At 62.2% G+C, this 15465-nt stretch overlaps 2 protein-coding genes across 2 annotated transcripts; one reads left to right on the forward strand and one right to left on the reverse strand.

Annotated features, from left to right (window-relative positions):
* Positions 1–6087: 6087 nt before the first annotated feature.
* Positions 6088–7649, forward strand: FOXH1 (forkhead box H1). Its single transcript, XM_007464532.1, has 3 exons — positions 6088–6341; positions 6637–6741; positions 6846–7649. Exons 1-3 carry the CDS (start codon positions 6168–6170, stop codon positions 7647–7649), a joined length of 1083 nt encoding a protein of 360 aa, XP_007464594.1. The 5' UTR covers positions 6088–6167.
* Positions 7650–7765: 116 nt separating this feature from the next.
* Positions 7766–14962, reverse strand: KIFC2 (kinesin family member C2). Its single transcript, XM_007464533.1, has 18 exons — positions 14864–14962; positions 14546–14627; positions 14214–14365; positions 13946–14084; positions 13683–13807; positions 13526–13591; positions 13309–13437; positions 12800–12877; positions 12571–12685; positions 12384–12493; positions 11886–11994; positions 11618–11775; positions 9835–9939; positions 9631–9752; positions 9411–9534; positions 9177–9306; positions 8835–9091; positions 7766–8744 (listed from the first exon to the last, which is right to left on the reverse strand). The coding sequence occupies exons 1-18, from the start codon at positions 14960–14962 to the stop codon at positions 8490–8492; spliced, it is 2355 nt and encodes a 784-aa protein (XP_007464595.1). The 3' UTR covers positions 7766–8489.
* Between the last annotated feature and the right edge of the window lie 503 nt (positions 14963–15465).

Genomic DNA, 15465 nt, shown 5'->3' on the forward strand with positions numbered 1-15465 from the left:
GACTGCTTCTTGCTCTATACCACAGAGGCTGGGAGCTGAGCTCTGGGACCAGACTCTGGGTCTAAAGTGGCAGCAGCTGAGGGGATTGGTCAAGTTTCTTGACCTCTTTTAAATCAGTTTCCTCATCTGTAAATGGAATAACAGTACTTTCATTTTAAGGGTCTTATGAGGATTCAACGAGTTAGACACCAAAGGCATTTTTTGGTGTCTAGCACAGGAATTGGCAAACTACAGCCCACTGTCTGTTTTTGTATGGCCCATAAGCTAAGAATGGTTTTTACCTTTTTTAATGATTGGGGAAAAAGTAAAAAGAATATTTTGTGACACATGAATATTATATGAAATTCAAGTTTCAGGGTCTATCAATAAAGTTTTGTGGAAACAGAGCACATGTACTTACGTATTGTCTGTGGCTACTTTTCCACAAATGGGCAGAATAGTTGCGAAAGGGACCACATGGCCTGCAAAGCCTAAAATACTTACTCTCTGGCCCTTCACAGAAAAGCTTTGCAGACCCCTGATCTACCATCCTCATCATCACTCCTCCTTTGCATCAGCTGTGCCTTCTGTCTGGAAAGTTCTTCCACCAGATCTCAGAATAGCTCTTTCCTTCTTGTAACTCAGATCTCAATTTAAAGTGTATTTTTAAAAATTTATTTATTTTATTTTTGGCTGCATTGGGTCTTTGTTGCTACACGCGGGCTTTTCTCTAGTTGTTTCAAGCTGGGGGCTACTCTTTGTTGCTGTGCGTGGGCTTTTCATTGTGGTGGCTTCTCTCGCTGCGGAGCACGGGCTCTAGGCGCGCGGGCTCAGTAGTTGTGGCGCATGGGCTTAGTTGCTCCGTGGCATGTGGGATCCTACCGGACCAGGGGTCAAACCCGTGTCCCCTGCTTTGGCAGGCAGATTCTTAAATACTGTGCCACCAGGGAAGTCCCTCAGATCTCAATATAAGTATCAGCTCCTCAGAGGTCTTCTGTGGTTACCTTGTCACTCCTGTCTCTTCACCCTGTTTTCACTTTTGACTCAATTTACTGTTTTCTTCCCTGAACCCGGTGCCTGACTTGCAGGAAGCACCCATAACCACAGGAGCAGATGCATTCCGGGCACTGGGGGATGGCACAGAAGGGGACACAGGAGACGGTGAGCTTGGGACTGAGCCGGCTGAATGGAAAGGACCACCACTCAGCTGTGTGTGCAGCTGCGTCAGGGTCGGGCTCAGCACTGGGATGCAGAGCCAGCGATGGTGACACATGCGTTGCTCACCCACCCGGAGATCAGCCTGGAGGAAACACAGGAGGCCTGTCGGCAACGGCAATGCTCACCGCGGGCCCTGCCAGCACAGCGAGGGCCATTCCAACCTCCCTGACAGTGGGGAGGACTCTGCAGGGGCTTCATCTGAGTCCTGGAGGCTCCCGGGGTTCACCTGCATCTACACCACGCTCCTCCTTCCAAAGCGGGAGGAGGTTCTAGGGGGTGGGTGGGGGTGAGACTTACAAAGCACGTCACACAAAACCAACACAGCAGCAATGGTCAGATCAAAGAATGACCAAGGTCTCGCGCAGTCCTGGCAATCTCTGTGTTTGTCACAGCCGCCCAGGAAGGAAGCAGCCCAGAACGCGCCGTCCGCCGTCGGGCCTCAGCACATTTGCCCACACAGGGGGCCTGGCAGTGGAGCACAGGCTCCCCTCCCCAGGACCCTCCCCCCTGGGCGTCTGTGCGACTAGACTTTCCTTCACCTCTCTGCCTTTTTTCTCAGTCTGATGTGCTGACAAGACCTTTCCTAAGGCCACAGAGCTTGGAAAGGGACAGGGGAAGTGTACTCCCTCCCCTCCCTCCACCACTATTGCAGGAGTTCAGGAGGGTGGTGGTCTGACACACACGTGGCAAGGTGATCAGGAGTTGGGCAGGGGACGGGGGCTAGTGTGCAAAGACAGGCACGTCATTCTGCCGTCTGCGAGGAAGGATTTCCGGGAGGACAACACAAGAAACAGACCTGCGTTTCAGACCCACCACTTTGGCTCAGGTGAGAAGGGTGAAGTCGAGGAGCTGAGACACAGCCAAGAAGAGCAGCCAGGAGCAAAGGCTACCATCCTGGACGGAACTGAGGAGCCACAGAAGCAGACTATATGGTAGAAGGGACGGACAGGAGGGCCAGGATCCGGGGTACTGAGGAGGAATTTCTGGGGCGCTGGAGGTGAGGGAAGACACTGCCACCCAGACATCCTGTTTTAGCGAACAGGTGGACCATGGCAGAGGCACTGGGTGGGGCACTCTTGGGGCACAGATGGTGTGCTGGGTCACCAGAGGTTCATCCGAGACTGAGGTTCCAAAACTGCACACAGTGGAGGCAAACTGTTGATAGACACCAGAGATTCAAAATCCCTAGAACACAGACCCCAACGCTGAGCCCATAGATACGAGAGCCCCCTCGCTAGGTGCCTGCCAGCCCAGGCAACCTTCTGGGGAGGGCAGAGTCCAGGCACAGACTAAGTAAGTAAGGGATGAGGCCAGTGGAGAGGGTCAGTGGAGAGCGCACAGGAAGGGAGGACAGACCTGCTGACGCTGCCCCATTCCAGCTCCAAGTAAGAGCTGATGGGGCAGGAGAGGCGGGGTACGGGAGCTGGCTGCTCAGAGCGCCACACACCCACCAGGCAAGGACCCCAGCGCCAGCCCCGCACAAGATCCTTCAGGCAACCACCAGCCCCTTAGGCAACTCACTCCAGCCTGGGGCTCCCCTTGCCGCCCCTGAAGTGAATGAGGCGGCCCAGCCAGGGCACAGAGGCCCTTTACACCTCTCCCAGGGAGAGCTCCCCAATCCTGGTGGGGAGGAGCTGCGGGAGCAAAGGCAGGGACTGAGAAGAGCAGTGTGGTGCCCCTACACCTCCACCCCCAAGCTAAGGACCGGGAGGAAAAGGAAGGCCCAGAGGTTTGGGGAGGTCTAGCCTTTCTCCCGCTTCCCCAAGCCTGGAATGACTCCGTACACACCTCCCGTCTCCGCACCCACGGAAATTAATCCCACAGTCGCCTCAGCCTCTGCTGCAGGACGGCGAGGGGCCCCAGCCCGGCGTGGATACTCCCTCCCAGGCCCGAGCGCCTCCGCACCAGCACGGCCGGCACTTACCACACAGCAGCTACTATTCCCGCCCGGACACCGATCTGTGAGCTGGAGCCCAGGATCCCCCCCACAAGTGAGGTCACTTGAACCCCTGGAAGTTTAAGGAACTTGCCCGAGAAAGGCTTCAGTTTCTCCTCTGGCCTAACTCCAAAGCCCACAAGAAGCCTGGCAAGTCACTTCTCCGCAGGCCTTAATTTCCTCAGCTGACATGGAGGTAACTTTAGTGCTGCCTACCTGACCAACAGGTTGCAAGGCTGCAAACAACTCCACATTTAGCTAAAACGTGAACAGCCTACCGGTGGCCTTCACAGCCTGCCACTCCAGGAGCCTTCCAGACCCTCAGCACCGGCTGCCCGGGCCTCACCCACCTGCGCCCAAGCGGGGCCTGGACAGCCTCCCGCCCGGACCCGGGCCTCCCCGTCTCCCCTCTCCCCCTCCCACCTCCGGCGCCTCCCCTCCCGCCAGCAGGCCCCGGAAGTCCGCGCCTGACCTTCCGCCTCGCGCCAGCAGCCACCGCGCAGTCGATCGGAGCCTGTCTGCGGGTCCGTCAGCCTAGCGCTCCTCCCGGCGCCGCGGGGGCGGGCCCCGCGCCCGGCCCTCGCCATGGCAACGCGATACTTCCGGCCCGCGGGTCCCGGAGCCGGAAGCCGCGGCTGCCAGTGGGAGCAGGGGGCGGGGCCGAGCCGCGCGGGGGCGGGGCCGAGCCGCGCGGGGGCGGGGCTTGCGCTGAGCAAGTAGAGGGAGGTTGCTGACCGCACGGTGCGAACGTCGGTGGTAGGGGCGTCCTCGGCGCGGCGGGGCCCGGTTGGGGCGGGAAGGGCAAGTAGTCAAAAGGTTCCCAGGAGGGTGGTCATCTACGCTGAGCTTTTAGGGAAGGGTCAGAGTTCACTCGACAAAGCAGGGGCATCACTGGTGTAGAGAAGAGCATGCGCAAAGGTGGAAGGACCCGGTGGGAAGAATTGAGGTGGTGGTTTAGGAGGGCGGGGGCACGGTAGGGTGGTACATGCGGTCAGTGATGAACAGTCAGGACATGAGGAGCCTTGAACGCCAAACCAAGAGCTGGGCTTTATCCTGGAAGCACAGGAGGACCAGTGGAGGAGAGGGTGTGACTTAAGACCTGTTGGAGAAAAAGACCTCTTTAATGACCGAGTGGAGCTAGGAGGCCATGGGTCTCCTGGTGAGACACAAGGACCCCTCAGCTAGAGCCCTGGAAACAGACAGGAGTTGAGGAGGTGACACAGGGATCCAGAGGAAGCCAGGTGAAGTCTGAAGAAAGAGTCTGAGATAGTGGAGGGAGCCGTGTGGTACCCCACATACATCATCCATCTCAGCTCCAGGCTTCCTCCTCCACTGCACCCATCACTCACCCCTTCCCTCAGCACCTCAGTGAGAGCTGGGCACCCACTGTAGGCTGCAGATTTTCCACCCTCTAAGGGTATAACGGGTGTGTGTGTGGAAGGGGTGCTGCTGCCGCCCAAGAAAAGCCGAAATCTTAGAGTGAAGCGATAGAAAGTGTCTCCCTGTGCTTCTGTGGCTTTGCTCGGGTCTGGGGTCCTAGTAGCAACACCCCACCACTGCTGGTGTCCCGGGCCAGATGATCCCTTTGCAGATTTGCCCAGTCCTCACCGGGGGAAACCCAGGCTTTGGGTCAGGGTACAGAGCACAGGCCCTGAATGACTTGAGGGGCAGAGCCACAGACTAGATGGCCAGGGAGGAGGTCAGGGGACAGAAGGGTCTGGGACCCAGGAGGACCATGTCTCCGGGCAGCTGCCAAATGCATTTTTCCAGAATCGCACCTTTGGGCCAGGCCCTGTGCCTGCTCAAGCACTCAGAAGCTCTGGCCAGGGCTGAGCAAGGGGTGCTGGCCCTGCAGGCCCCCCCAGGCTCAGCCTCCACTCTGTCTCCCAGAGTGCCCCTCCTCTACTCAGGCCTACCCACCTCCTGCCTGGGGAGCATCTCCCTCCTAGCCTAAGCCACAGGGCGTTGGGGCTGCCTGGGAAGCCTTGTGTACCCAGACATAACACACCTGTCCTCACTCCTGCCCAGGATGATGCCAAGTGGTTCTCGCAGGCTCCCCTGGGCAGGCACCATGACTCACAGGGCTGTGTTCTCAAGGCCTGCCCCCAAGCGGTAGCCAGTAAACACCTACAGCTGGAAGGCCTCTCCTTCCATGCACACCCACCCAGGGGCACTGCCTGAGTGCCCCAGAGGACCAAGTGGCATCCTCCTCAGGGGACAACCTCCAGAGTATCTGGACCCAGAGGACCAGAAGAGGAGTAGAGAAGCAAACATACTTCCAGGAAGTTCTCTCAAGCCAGTGGGGTCCAGCTTACCCAGGACCAGTGAGGTGCACAGGGCATAATGAGGGACTATTGTTATGGTCAGCTCCCAGGACCCACCGTTGACCAGCACCAAGGAGGGAAGGAAAGTGACCTCCAGGGCCTGGGGAGCCTTCTGGGGCCATAGCAGCCTGTGGGAAAACCCCTTGAGTCAACTGTATCCCTTTTTTATTTCTGAGGTTTCCTCTAGGAAGCCCTCCCAGACCACCACCCAAGTCCTGCTAGCTGCTTGGCCTTGAACTCTGGGCAGGACCCACCCCTTCTTGGCGGCTCATCTTGGACCAGTCACTCCCCCATCTGTTAAATGTGAACCTGGGATCTAGATGGGATAAAGTAACTGTGGGTCATAAGACCCTTCCAAGGGCTTTTCCTTCCAGCTCTGGCGGGGGTGCCAAAGGCAGCCCAGGGGTGAGGAATGAGGCCTGGGTGGCCGCCTGCAGCCCCCACTGGAATCTTTCCTGCCCCTCCCTTCCAGATTAACCGAAACCTGCTAATTGTGGCTGCCCTCTGCACGCTCCCCTCCCCCACCGCGTATTTCTACCTCCCTTGGCCTCCCCTCCCCTCCCCCTTCCATCCGAATGATAAAGGGCTTGGCCCGCCAGCCCCCGCCTGGCCTCAGGCCCCAGCTCTTCCTCACCACACTACCACACTGCCCCAGTGCCCTGCGCCCACCACCCGGCCGGACCCCTGCCCACGTTGCCTGCTTCCTCTGCATGGGGCCCTGCAGCAACCCCCGCCTGGGGCTCCCCGGGGGGGAGTCGCCCTCCCAGCCCCCCCAGAGGAGGAAGAAGAGATACCTGCGGCATGACAAGCCCCCCTACACCTACTTGGCCATGATCGCCCTGGTGATCCAGGCCGCACCCTCCCGCAGGCTGAAGCTGGCCCAGGTGAGAGGATCCCCGCCCGCTCTCCCTCACACTCCATGATCGGACCTGTCCCCGGAAGCGTCCTCCACCTGGCCCCTGCTCGGAGGCTCAGGCTCTGGCCTCCACCCCGACCTGGCCCTACCCAGCCATGCCAGTGGGGCCGGTCCTGGCCTGGGCACCCAGGGAGAGAGCTAAAGCACTCAGGCAGGCCCCTTCCCGGCGAGGGGGGCCACGCAGACGCGAGGGGAGGGGCAGCGTGGCCCCCCCGCCCACGCGCCCCGGCTCACGGCGCCCGCTGCCCGCCCGATGGTTTCAGATCATCCGTCAGGTCCAGGCCGTGTTCCCCTTCTTCAGGGACGATTACGAGGGCTGGAAAGACTCCATCCGCCACAACCTCTCCTCCAACCGGTGCTTCCGCAAGGTGGGGCAGGGCGAGGGTCGGAGCCTGGGGGCGGGACGCGGGCGGAAATCCTGAGTATCCGGGGTCGTACAGCCCCACCCAAGCCTGCCCGCCTCCTCCACCAGGTGCCCAAAGATCCCGCGAAGCCCCAGGCCAAGGGCAACTTCTGGGCGGTCGACGTGAGCCTGATCCCAGCCGAGGCGCTGCGGCTGCAGAACACGGCCCTGTGCAGGCGCTGGCAGAGCAGGGGCGCGAGGGGAGCCTTCGCCAAGGACCTGGGCCCCTATGTGCTGCATGGCCGGCCCTACCGGCCGCCCAGTCCCCAGCCGCCGCCCCGCGAGGGCTTCAGCATAAAGTCTCTGCTAGGGGACTCCGGGGAGGGGGCGCCGCCGAGCAGCCCAAGTCGGTCAGGCTCAGTTCGCATAGGGGAGGAAGAGGCACCCACTCCAGTCCCCCCCTCTGAGAGGCCTCTGTGGCCCGTCTGCCCCCTCCCAGGGTCCCTGAGAGCAGAAGGGGAGACTTCCCAGGGGGGAAACAGCAGGCCCTCGCCCCTCTCCCCTGAACCCAGAGCCTGGCCCCTCCACTTACTGCAGGGTACCCCCGGCCCTGGGGGACTCCCTGGTGGAAGCCACAGGGCCTCGCTCTGGGGGCAGCTACCTACCTCCTACTTGCCCATTTACACTCCCAACGTGGTGATGCCACTTGCCTCACTGCCACCCACCTCCTGCCCCCGGTGCCCCCCCTCAACCAGCACAGGCTATTGGGGGGTGGTCCCTGAAACCCATGGTCCCCCAAGGCTGCTCTGGGATCTAGACGCCCTCTTCCAGGGGGTGCCACCCAACAAAAGCATCTATGATGCATGGGTTAGCCACCCCCGAGACCTGGCTGCCCCTACCCCAGGCTGGCTACTCTCCTGGTACAGCCTGTGAGGCTCCCAGGGCAGGGGCTGCTTTCCTCTCCCACCCTCTCCTGCCACCCTTAGGCCTGTTGAGGGGAAACCAAGGTATGTGTGGCTCCGCCTTGAGACATGAGGTACCAGCCGTGCTGAGAATCCACGTGTTTATTGGACACTCCAGAAGAGCTGTGGCCCAGCTGGGCACTACCGCAGCCCTGATGGTCAGTCATGCCTCTCTTACCCCGAGAGGCAAGGCTGGAAGGAACAGGGCTGTGCTTGAAGTAACCCTTCCTGTCCCCTTCCTGGTCCCACCTTCTCCAGCCCTCTGTCCATCCATCCATCCATCCATCACCATCTGTCACTTCCCCTCCCTGGCTCCGGGCTGGGGGAGGGAAGACCTGATGACCGCCCCAGCCGCTCCATCCCTAAGTCCTGTCCCCCCTCCACTGTTGCCTGGCAAGGAGGTAGCACCTTTCGGGGGAGGGGACGGAGAATGGAGACCCTACCTGGTTTTGGTGGTGGTAGTGGGGAAGATAAGAGTAAAGGAACAAACGACATTTTAATGCAAGTCTGATGTTTGGTGATGGGGTAGTGAGTCTGGTGGCCACTTGGCCAGGGTCTGCCTCCGCGACTCTGGGATCCCCTGCTGTGCGCGGCGATAACAGCAGATGGTGATAAGCTAAGGGCCTGGGCCGGGGCGGGGTGGGGTGGTGGTGGTGTGATCATTACCCCAGGCGGAACACTCCTGGGGGCGGGAGAGAAAGGGGTGGACTCTGGGGTACAGCGGGCCCCCAGAGATCAAGGAGGTCGTGGGGGGAATAGGGACTTTGCTGCCTCTGCCGGCAGAGACGCGACCCAGACTCCTCGGGCAGGACTACGAAGGCAGGTCCTCCGGCGGTGCCAGGGCCGAGCTGGAGCCGCTGTCCAGGCCGGGGCTTGGAGGGCTGCCGGGCGAGGGCGTGGCGGTGCAGGGGGTCCCAGAAAGTGGTGTGTCGGTGCTCAGGGAGGAGGGCGTCCCGGAGCGCGGGGCCCTGCGGGGCCTAGCAGGCCCCAGCTCCACTCGCCCCACTCGCTCGGCGAACTTGAGCGAGCACACGGTCTCGCCGAGATCCTCGGGCCGCGTGGAGACCTGCGGGGGGCGGCGCTGGTGGGCGGGCCCGGGTGGGCGGCGCCTGGCATGCAAACAACCCTCCCGCGGGCCGCGGCCGCCTGGCCCCACCTGCAGCAGCAGCACAGCGGTGGCGCCGGGGCCCAGTGCGGGCTGCAGCAGGCGCGTGAGCTGCGAGTCGCGGAAGGGCACGTGTGGCCGGCGAGCCCGCAGCGCGGCCATCACTCCTCCCAGCGCCAGCAGCGAGCGGTTGATGGTCCGAGCCTCCCGCAGACGCTGAGCGCCGTCCCGGTCTTCATGCGACGTGCCGGCCGCCCCTGCCTTCCAGGCGCGCTCGGACCCTGCCAGGTCCACTAGGTGCAGCGTGCCTGCAGGGGCGAGCGAGCCCGGCGTGGAGGGAGGCCCGGTCTCGGGTGCAGCGAAGCCCCCCGCAGGACTCAGACGCCGAGGTACCTGCGGTGCCGGGACCGCTTGATGGGGACGCCGTGCGCAGCGTCAGCGTGACCAGGGCGTGCGAACGAGAGCTGTGCTGGTTCATGGCTGTGGCGGCGGTGGCCCGGTTGCTCCTCCCCAGGTTCAGCATCTGGTGGATGGAGGACAGGGCTGGCCTGCTGCGGCGTCCGCGGCCCAGGTGGGAGTACAGGGCGGGGGCTTGGAGGGCTGCGCGGCCCCACCGGGCACCCTCACCTGGTGCAACGACTCCAGATTGGGCACGTCCCAGTGGGTGAGGCCAGCCACCTGGATCCCCCCTTCGCCTGCTGGGCCCTGCCTCACTGCCAGGCGCTGGGGAGGCCCTGGGGCCAGGAGGTCCCTGGCGAAAAAGGGGAAGGCTCTGTTGGGGGTTCTGGGGGGCGGAGCCAGAAGTTGGGGCCCCGGGCGGGGAGGAGGCACCGTTTGCGGCCCTGACCTGACAGCCTCGTTGTAGATCTCCACCATGCTGAGGGTCACGTGGTGCTGTCCCGCTGTTCCCATCTCCCGGAACAGTGACTGCAGCGCCCTAGGAGCTATGCCAGGGTCCTCAGGCGGGCCCTGGGGAGGGGGTGGGGTGCCTCATCGGGCTCACATCCCAGCCCCTGGCCCCAGGAGCCACCCAGACTGCCCCCTTTCCCACCTCCATGCTGTAGGTCTTTCCTGTCCCTGTCTGGCCGTAGGTGAAAATGCAGACACTGTAGCCTCCGAGGCAGGACAGCACAGCCGACTCCAGCTCCCTGAAGACCTAGGGGTAGGAGGGGTTGGGAGGGGCCCTAAGCCCCAGAACCTGGGGCAAGGTGTGAACAAAACTTGATTCCCCTGGAAGGAGGCTGGCTCTAGGGGAGCACAGTGGAAGAGTGGATCTCCCAACAGACAGGTGAGGCTCCCTGGAGAAGGTGGCATTTGCCAGAATTTGCCAGGCCAAGTAGGGAAGGGACGTGACAAGTAGCAGGAACAGGTGATGCAGAGTATTGGAATCCTGACGATTGACTGCTTGGAAGGCTTGGGGGTGCAGCAGTCAAGAGCCCAGACCCTGGGCTTGATGGCCAAGTTCAAACCCTGGGTGTGACTGGAGGCAAGTCACTCATCTTGCCCTCTGTGAGATGAGGGCTGTAGTGGCACCTGTTGTGAGGATTAAGTGAGAATGCAGACCAAGAGGACTAGTGCAGCACTGGGCACGTGAAAGATGAACCCAGAGGGTCCCACGTGTGGAGGTTGGTGGACAACCAGGATCCTGCAAGTCGGGCCCTGGGAGGGTGCAGAGAGGCAGGTGAAGGGGAGATGGAGCTGGGACTTGCGTCCTTTGGCAACTGGACACCAGCAGCAGCCTCTTGAGCAATGACACAGTTGGCCAGCTTTTGTGCCCAGAAGGTGGCGGGTAACTACTGGGCTGTCAGATCTCTTTGAAATTTTGGTTGCCAGCTACGAGGGCAGAATCCAGAATTGCCAGTGAGGTTGCTAAGATTCCATGACTAGAAAGGAGCATCGGGGGCGCTACTGCAGACAGAGATAGGGAATACAGGTGAGGGAGCCCAGTAACAGAATCCTTTGGCTCTTTCAGCCAGAATTGGAGGACCCTGTCTAGGAAGGCTACCCAGAAGACAGTAGACGAGGGGCCCCTGTTCAGGGCTGCAGTTGGGATGGAGGCTGAAGACAGGGTGCGGGTGGTATGGGGGGTAAATAGAGGCAGGTGGAAAACAGCTGCGGTGCCCCAAAAAGTGAGGGAGGGAGTACCTGCCAGGCACTCTCATCACAGTCTGTCCCCGTGAGGCCAGCACAGGTCTGGGTCTCTGATAGCTCTGCCCCTCGCCTCACCCCCTCCCAGCTCTCAGCCTTGTTTCCTGAGCTCTAGTTGCAAGTTGGTGTGCAGTGAAGATAGTGTGCGGGAAACGAGGCAGCGGGGGGCTGGGGTTGGAAGCTCACCTGTGCCCCCCACTCCCCTTGCCAACAAAGCAAGGAGAGCTACCCACCCTCAGAGCTGACCATCTCTGGACCCTGGGCCAGGGGAGTGGGCAGCCAGTGAAGCCTGCGGGAAGGAGGTCACAGTACTGACCTCACAACAACAACAGCACCCCAGCCATGCTCCACAGCCCCCTGAGTAACCATCACCTCAAACAGCTTCATTTTCCTTCGTTTCCTGGCACAAAGTTACTTTTGAAAATGTTAATCTTCCTGTTTAAGCCATAAAGTCTGTCTCCCCCAGCCTGCAGAGTTTGGTGGGGGGATGCAAAGCGGAAATCCTGGAAAGAAAGTAGGTGCCCAGCTAGGATACCAGTCCTGCCTCCCAGACCCTCTGGCTCCCTCCCCTTCCCTGCTGGAGTCCAGCCGCCCTCTCTCCTGGGAGGGCAGACAGACAGGAGCCTTCTCTGGTCTCCAGGGAACTCTGAGTGACAGCTGACACAGGTGAAAGGGTGGAGCATCACCTCCTCCTGGCTGGCGTGTGGGGGGAAGACCCAGTCGAGGCGGAAGCGACGCTGGTGCCCTCGATAGCAGGTGGTGACAGTGCCACCCGGGCCGGGCTCCAAGCTCACCAAGTTGGAGGGTGTGCCTGGCCTCAGCCGACAGAGCACACGGATGTTTCCTGGGGTGGAGATCAGGTCAGGGGGCTGCCTCCCAGATCCTGAAGCATGGAGAGCCCCCACGTCCCCCACCTCTGCCACCCCAGCCCTTTTCTCCCCAAGCCTGCCATACCCTTGAGCTCCAGCAGCCTCCCTGGGCATCCAGTTGGGGGCCCTTGCTGTGCCTCCAGGAGCTGAGTCCCAGCCCCGCCCGCTGACAGTGCCCCCAGGGCCCACGATACCTGGGGGCACAGAAAGGTGAGGAAGGGGAAGGCAGTGGGAAGAGAGCGAGGGATGGGGTGCTAAGGGCAATATCCACCACGTGGCCCCCAGCTGTGGGGATCCACAACTTTCAGTGGCTTCAGACCCTTGGGGCATCATTCAGTGGACCTGGGATGGAGCTCAGGGACCCGAGGAGAACCGTGGGCTTCCTGGCAATCCTGTGAGGGATTCACCGTCACCCCAGTTTGCACAGAACACAGTTGTTCTGGTTCCAGAACCTAAGATTTGCAGTAGACGAGACAAGACCCTGGGGCTGGAAAGGAAGGGAGAGCAGGGGTTCCCCAAGGGAAGGCCAGTGACGAGGCTGCACAGAGAACAAGTGCAAGGGAGGGGAGCGAGTGGTCCTGACCTGGCCCCGGGCTTCGCTCAGCGAACCCTGGCAGCTCTGGGTAAAGGTGCTGACCAGTCCTCGGAGGTCCCCACAGCCCTGACGCAAGCTGGCCATGCGAGCACGAAGTCCTGGGGGCAGGAAGGCTGTTGTGAGGGAAAGCCCAGACCCCACAGCCTTCCCATGAGCTCCGGAGCCCAGCCCTTACCTGCCAGCTGCCCGCGCATCTGCTGCAGTTCCCTCCTGCACTTCTGCTCAGCCTCCTGCTGGAGCTGCCGGAGGGCCCCCCGAAGGCCCTGAAGCTGCACCTCCTGCACCCCTAGCTGCCCCACCCAACCCCAGCCCTGTCACTGAGGAAACAGGCACTTACCAGGCTCTGCCTCAGACACCCCCTCCCCAGAGCCCCAGACTTCCCAGCCCCTGGGCCCAGAGCCCACCTGGACTCGGAGAGCTTCTGTGGTGTCCCGGGCCTCTTGAAGCCGGCCCCGGAGCTCCAGCAGTGCCTCTGCCTCCTCCTGTTCCTGCAAGGGGAGTGGGGCAGCTGAACTGTGGAGCCAGGAGGACACTCAGGGAGGGGCACTACGTCTGCCCCATTTTACAGATGAGAAAGTCAAGTCGACAGGGGCTCACAAAGCTGGTCACACATCCATGCCTCCCAATCCATGCAGGGCTCCTTTCCCCAAGTCTCTCTGCTCTCCTGGAGTCAGTCACTGGGAGAAACCATGGACTGAAAGGAGGGGATTCTCCCATGGGCATCAGCCTCCTTGAAGGGGCTACCATGCATTTGCCGCCCACAGTCTGGGCCTCAGGTCTGAAGGGTCAGAGGGGGCTCCCTGCCTCTGCTCCAGCAAGCACAAGGTCCTGAGGAAGCCCAGGCGGTGTTGCTAGAGACCAGGATGCAGGAGCCCCGGGCTGCAGGGACAGTGGCAGCTAAGGGGCAGGATACCTGGGGGGCCCTGTTGGGGGGGGCGGGGCCCCAGTGCAGCAGGAGGTCCCGAGTAAGGCTCAGGCTCTGTTTCAGGGCCTTGTTTTCCAGAGTCAGATGCTGAACCCTTTTCTCCGAGTCTGTCGCCCCCTGGGAGAGAAGGAAGCCCTCAAAACTCACCTGGAGGCTGAGACCCTCTCATGTCCCCCTTGTCCAGCCCCCACCCCAGCAGCCTCACCACTCCCACACGCAGCTGGCCCAGCTCCTTCTCCTGCAGTTCCAGCTGCTGCTTCAGCTCTTCCAGCTGGAAAGGAGAAAAGAGCATCGGGTGGAATGCCTCCTTCCAGTCCCCTTCCAGAGCCCCCCATCCCCCCACCTCCTCCTGGGCCCCTCACCTGTCCAAGGATAAGCTGTTCCAGCCGCTGCCAAGCCCTCTGGTCCTCCTCTAACTGAGGAGGCTGCTGTCCCTGGGCCTCACGCCTTGGTGAAACAGAAGGGCTTTCTTCTTCGGATGGGGATCCTGGGGTGGGGTGGACCCAGTTAGGACAGAAGAGCTCTCTGGCCTGAAGGAAGGGACACCTCACATCTGGCTGCTAGGGTTCTGGTGGGTGTCACTCCCTGGACAAACTCCCTCTTCAACTCACTACTCCTTACGCACCAGCAGGAGTGGGGGGCTGCACCCCTGAGGCTGGCTGCGTCGCCTGGGGCAGGACCTGCCTCCCCCTGGGGCTCCGAATCCATGCCAGGAGGGCCAAGAGCTGACCGGTCACCGTCAACAGTGGGGGAACATCACCAGGCTGGGAAAGAAATAGAAATCAAAGTGGAAAAGGATGGGGGCCGGGTGGAGAGGATACAGGGGTATGGATGGAAATCAGTAGGCCTGAGAACATAGAACAGGTTGCCGTAGAAATCTCAACTCTGCTTACCTTGCTCAGGTCGGCAGAATTCCCGAAGCTCTCTTCCGCCCCCAGCTGGACTGATAGGAACTCCGCAAGACGTACGAGAGCCTCCTCCAGTGAGACCTCGGCCGGACGGCCCTCCGCTGCCCCTCCCGGCCCATCCTCGGACTCCGAGCAGCCTGCGAGGGAGTGGGATGGGTAGGCGTGCTGGGTCACGTGTCGGATGCTAGGCCACTAGCCGGCACCTGCCAGCTCCCTCCCTCCCAATGAGGGCACGGGCACCCCTGCATCTCTCGGACGGCGGCGCTCCCTCGTTGCCCCGGGAGACGCAGCACTTCCGATGCACCAACAGTACCTACCGACCAGGCCGGTCAGCTCGGTCCACAGCTCTGCGGTGGGCTGGTCGGGGCGTCGGCGACCCCCGGGCTTGCCGCGGACACTCTAGGGAGGGAGCGGGGGGGAGTCCCTGAGGCGAGGCCAGGCAGCCCGTGGGGCTCCCTGCCTCCGAGAACTGAGCCCGAGGGGTTGGAGCCGGGCTCTCAGCTTCCAACACCAGAGACGGGGTCCTCGGCCCGGCCCCTCCCCCGCGTCAGCGCCCCGGGACCTACGCAGCGCCGGCCTGCAAAACCGTTCTCCGGAAGGGGGTCGCCGGCCGAGCTGTGCCCGCCCCCGCTCACCTGCGCGGGGTTCCCGGGGTCGGCGGCCGCCGCGGCCCCGCCATCCCTGCGAAAGAGGCTGTAGAATATGTAGATGAGCAGCGAGTAGAAGGCGTACATGAGGGCGCGGGGCGGCAGAGGGCCCCGCTTCGCGCCGCCCCGCGTCCCCGCGCCCGACCGCTGCAGAGCCCGTGCGCATGCTCTGGCGGCCGCCCCCTCGGGACGGCCCCGCACCTCCTCTTCCAGAATCCCTACCGGTCCTCTGCGAAGGACCCCCGCGCGGCTGTACCCACTCAGAGCCTTCCGCCCGCAGGTGTCCAGCCTTCTTTCCCCTCAAGCCCCTTTCTTGGCCCCTCCCCTCACCTCCGCTTCCACCAAGCGCTCCCCTCTCCGACCCCTCCCCTCCACCTCCTTCTCGGCCCCTTCCTCCAACCCCTCCCCGCGCCGCCCTCCCCTCCCCTCAATACCCTTCCCCGGCCCCGCCCCCTCCTCAGCCCCTCTCCTTACCGACCCTTCCTCCAACTCCGCCCTACGTCCTCCTCGGCCCCTTCTTCCAACCCCTCCCCTCAATGCCCCTCTCCTCACCGCACCTTCCTCCAATCCCCCTCCCCCTCCCCGCCCCC

Source organism: Lipotes vexillifer, unplaced genomic scaffold, assembly GCF_000442215.2.
Source record: "Lipotes vexillifer unplaced genomic scaffold, Lipotes_vexillifer_v1.1 scaffold394, whole genome shotgun sequence".
NCBI lineage: Eukaryota > Metazoa > Chordata > Mammalia > Artiodactyla > Lipotidae > Lipotes > Lipotes vexillifer.

Coding starts and splice junctions, on each gene's coding strand:
- FOXH1 (XM_007464532.1), top strand. CDS start 6,168: ATGGGGCCCTGCAGCAACCCCCGCCTGGGGCTCCCCGGGGGGGAGTCG. Junction 6,342..6,636: donor GCAGGCTGAAGCTGGCCCAG/GTGAGAGGATCC, acceptor CGATGGTTTCAG/ATCATCCGTCAGGTCCAGGC. Junction 6,742..6,845: donor CCAACCGGTGCTTCCGCAAG/GTGGGGCAGGGC, acceptor CTCCTCCACCAG/GTGCCCAAAGATCCCGCGAA.
- KIFC2 (XM_007464533.1), bottom strand. CDS start 14,962: ATGTACGCCTTCTACTCGCTGCTCATCTACATATTCTACAGCCTCTTT. Junction 14,366..14,545: donor CGAGCTGACCGGCCTGGTCG/GTAGGTACTGTT, acceptor ACTCCCTCGCAG/GCTGCTCGGAGTCCGAGGAT. Junction 13,592..13,682: donor AACAGCTTATCCTTGGACAG/GTGAGGGGCCCA, acceptor TCTCCTTTCCAG/CTGGAAGAGCTGAAGCAGCA.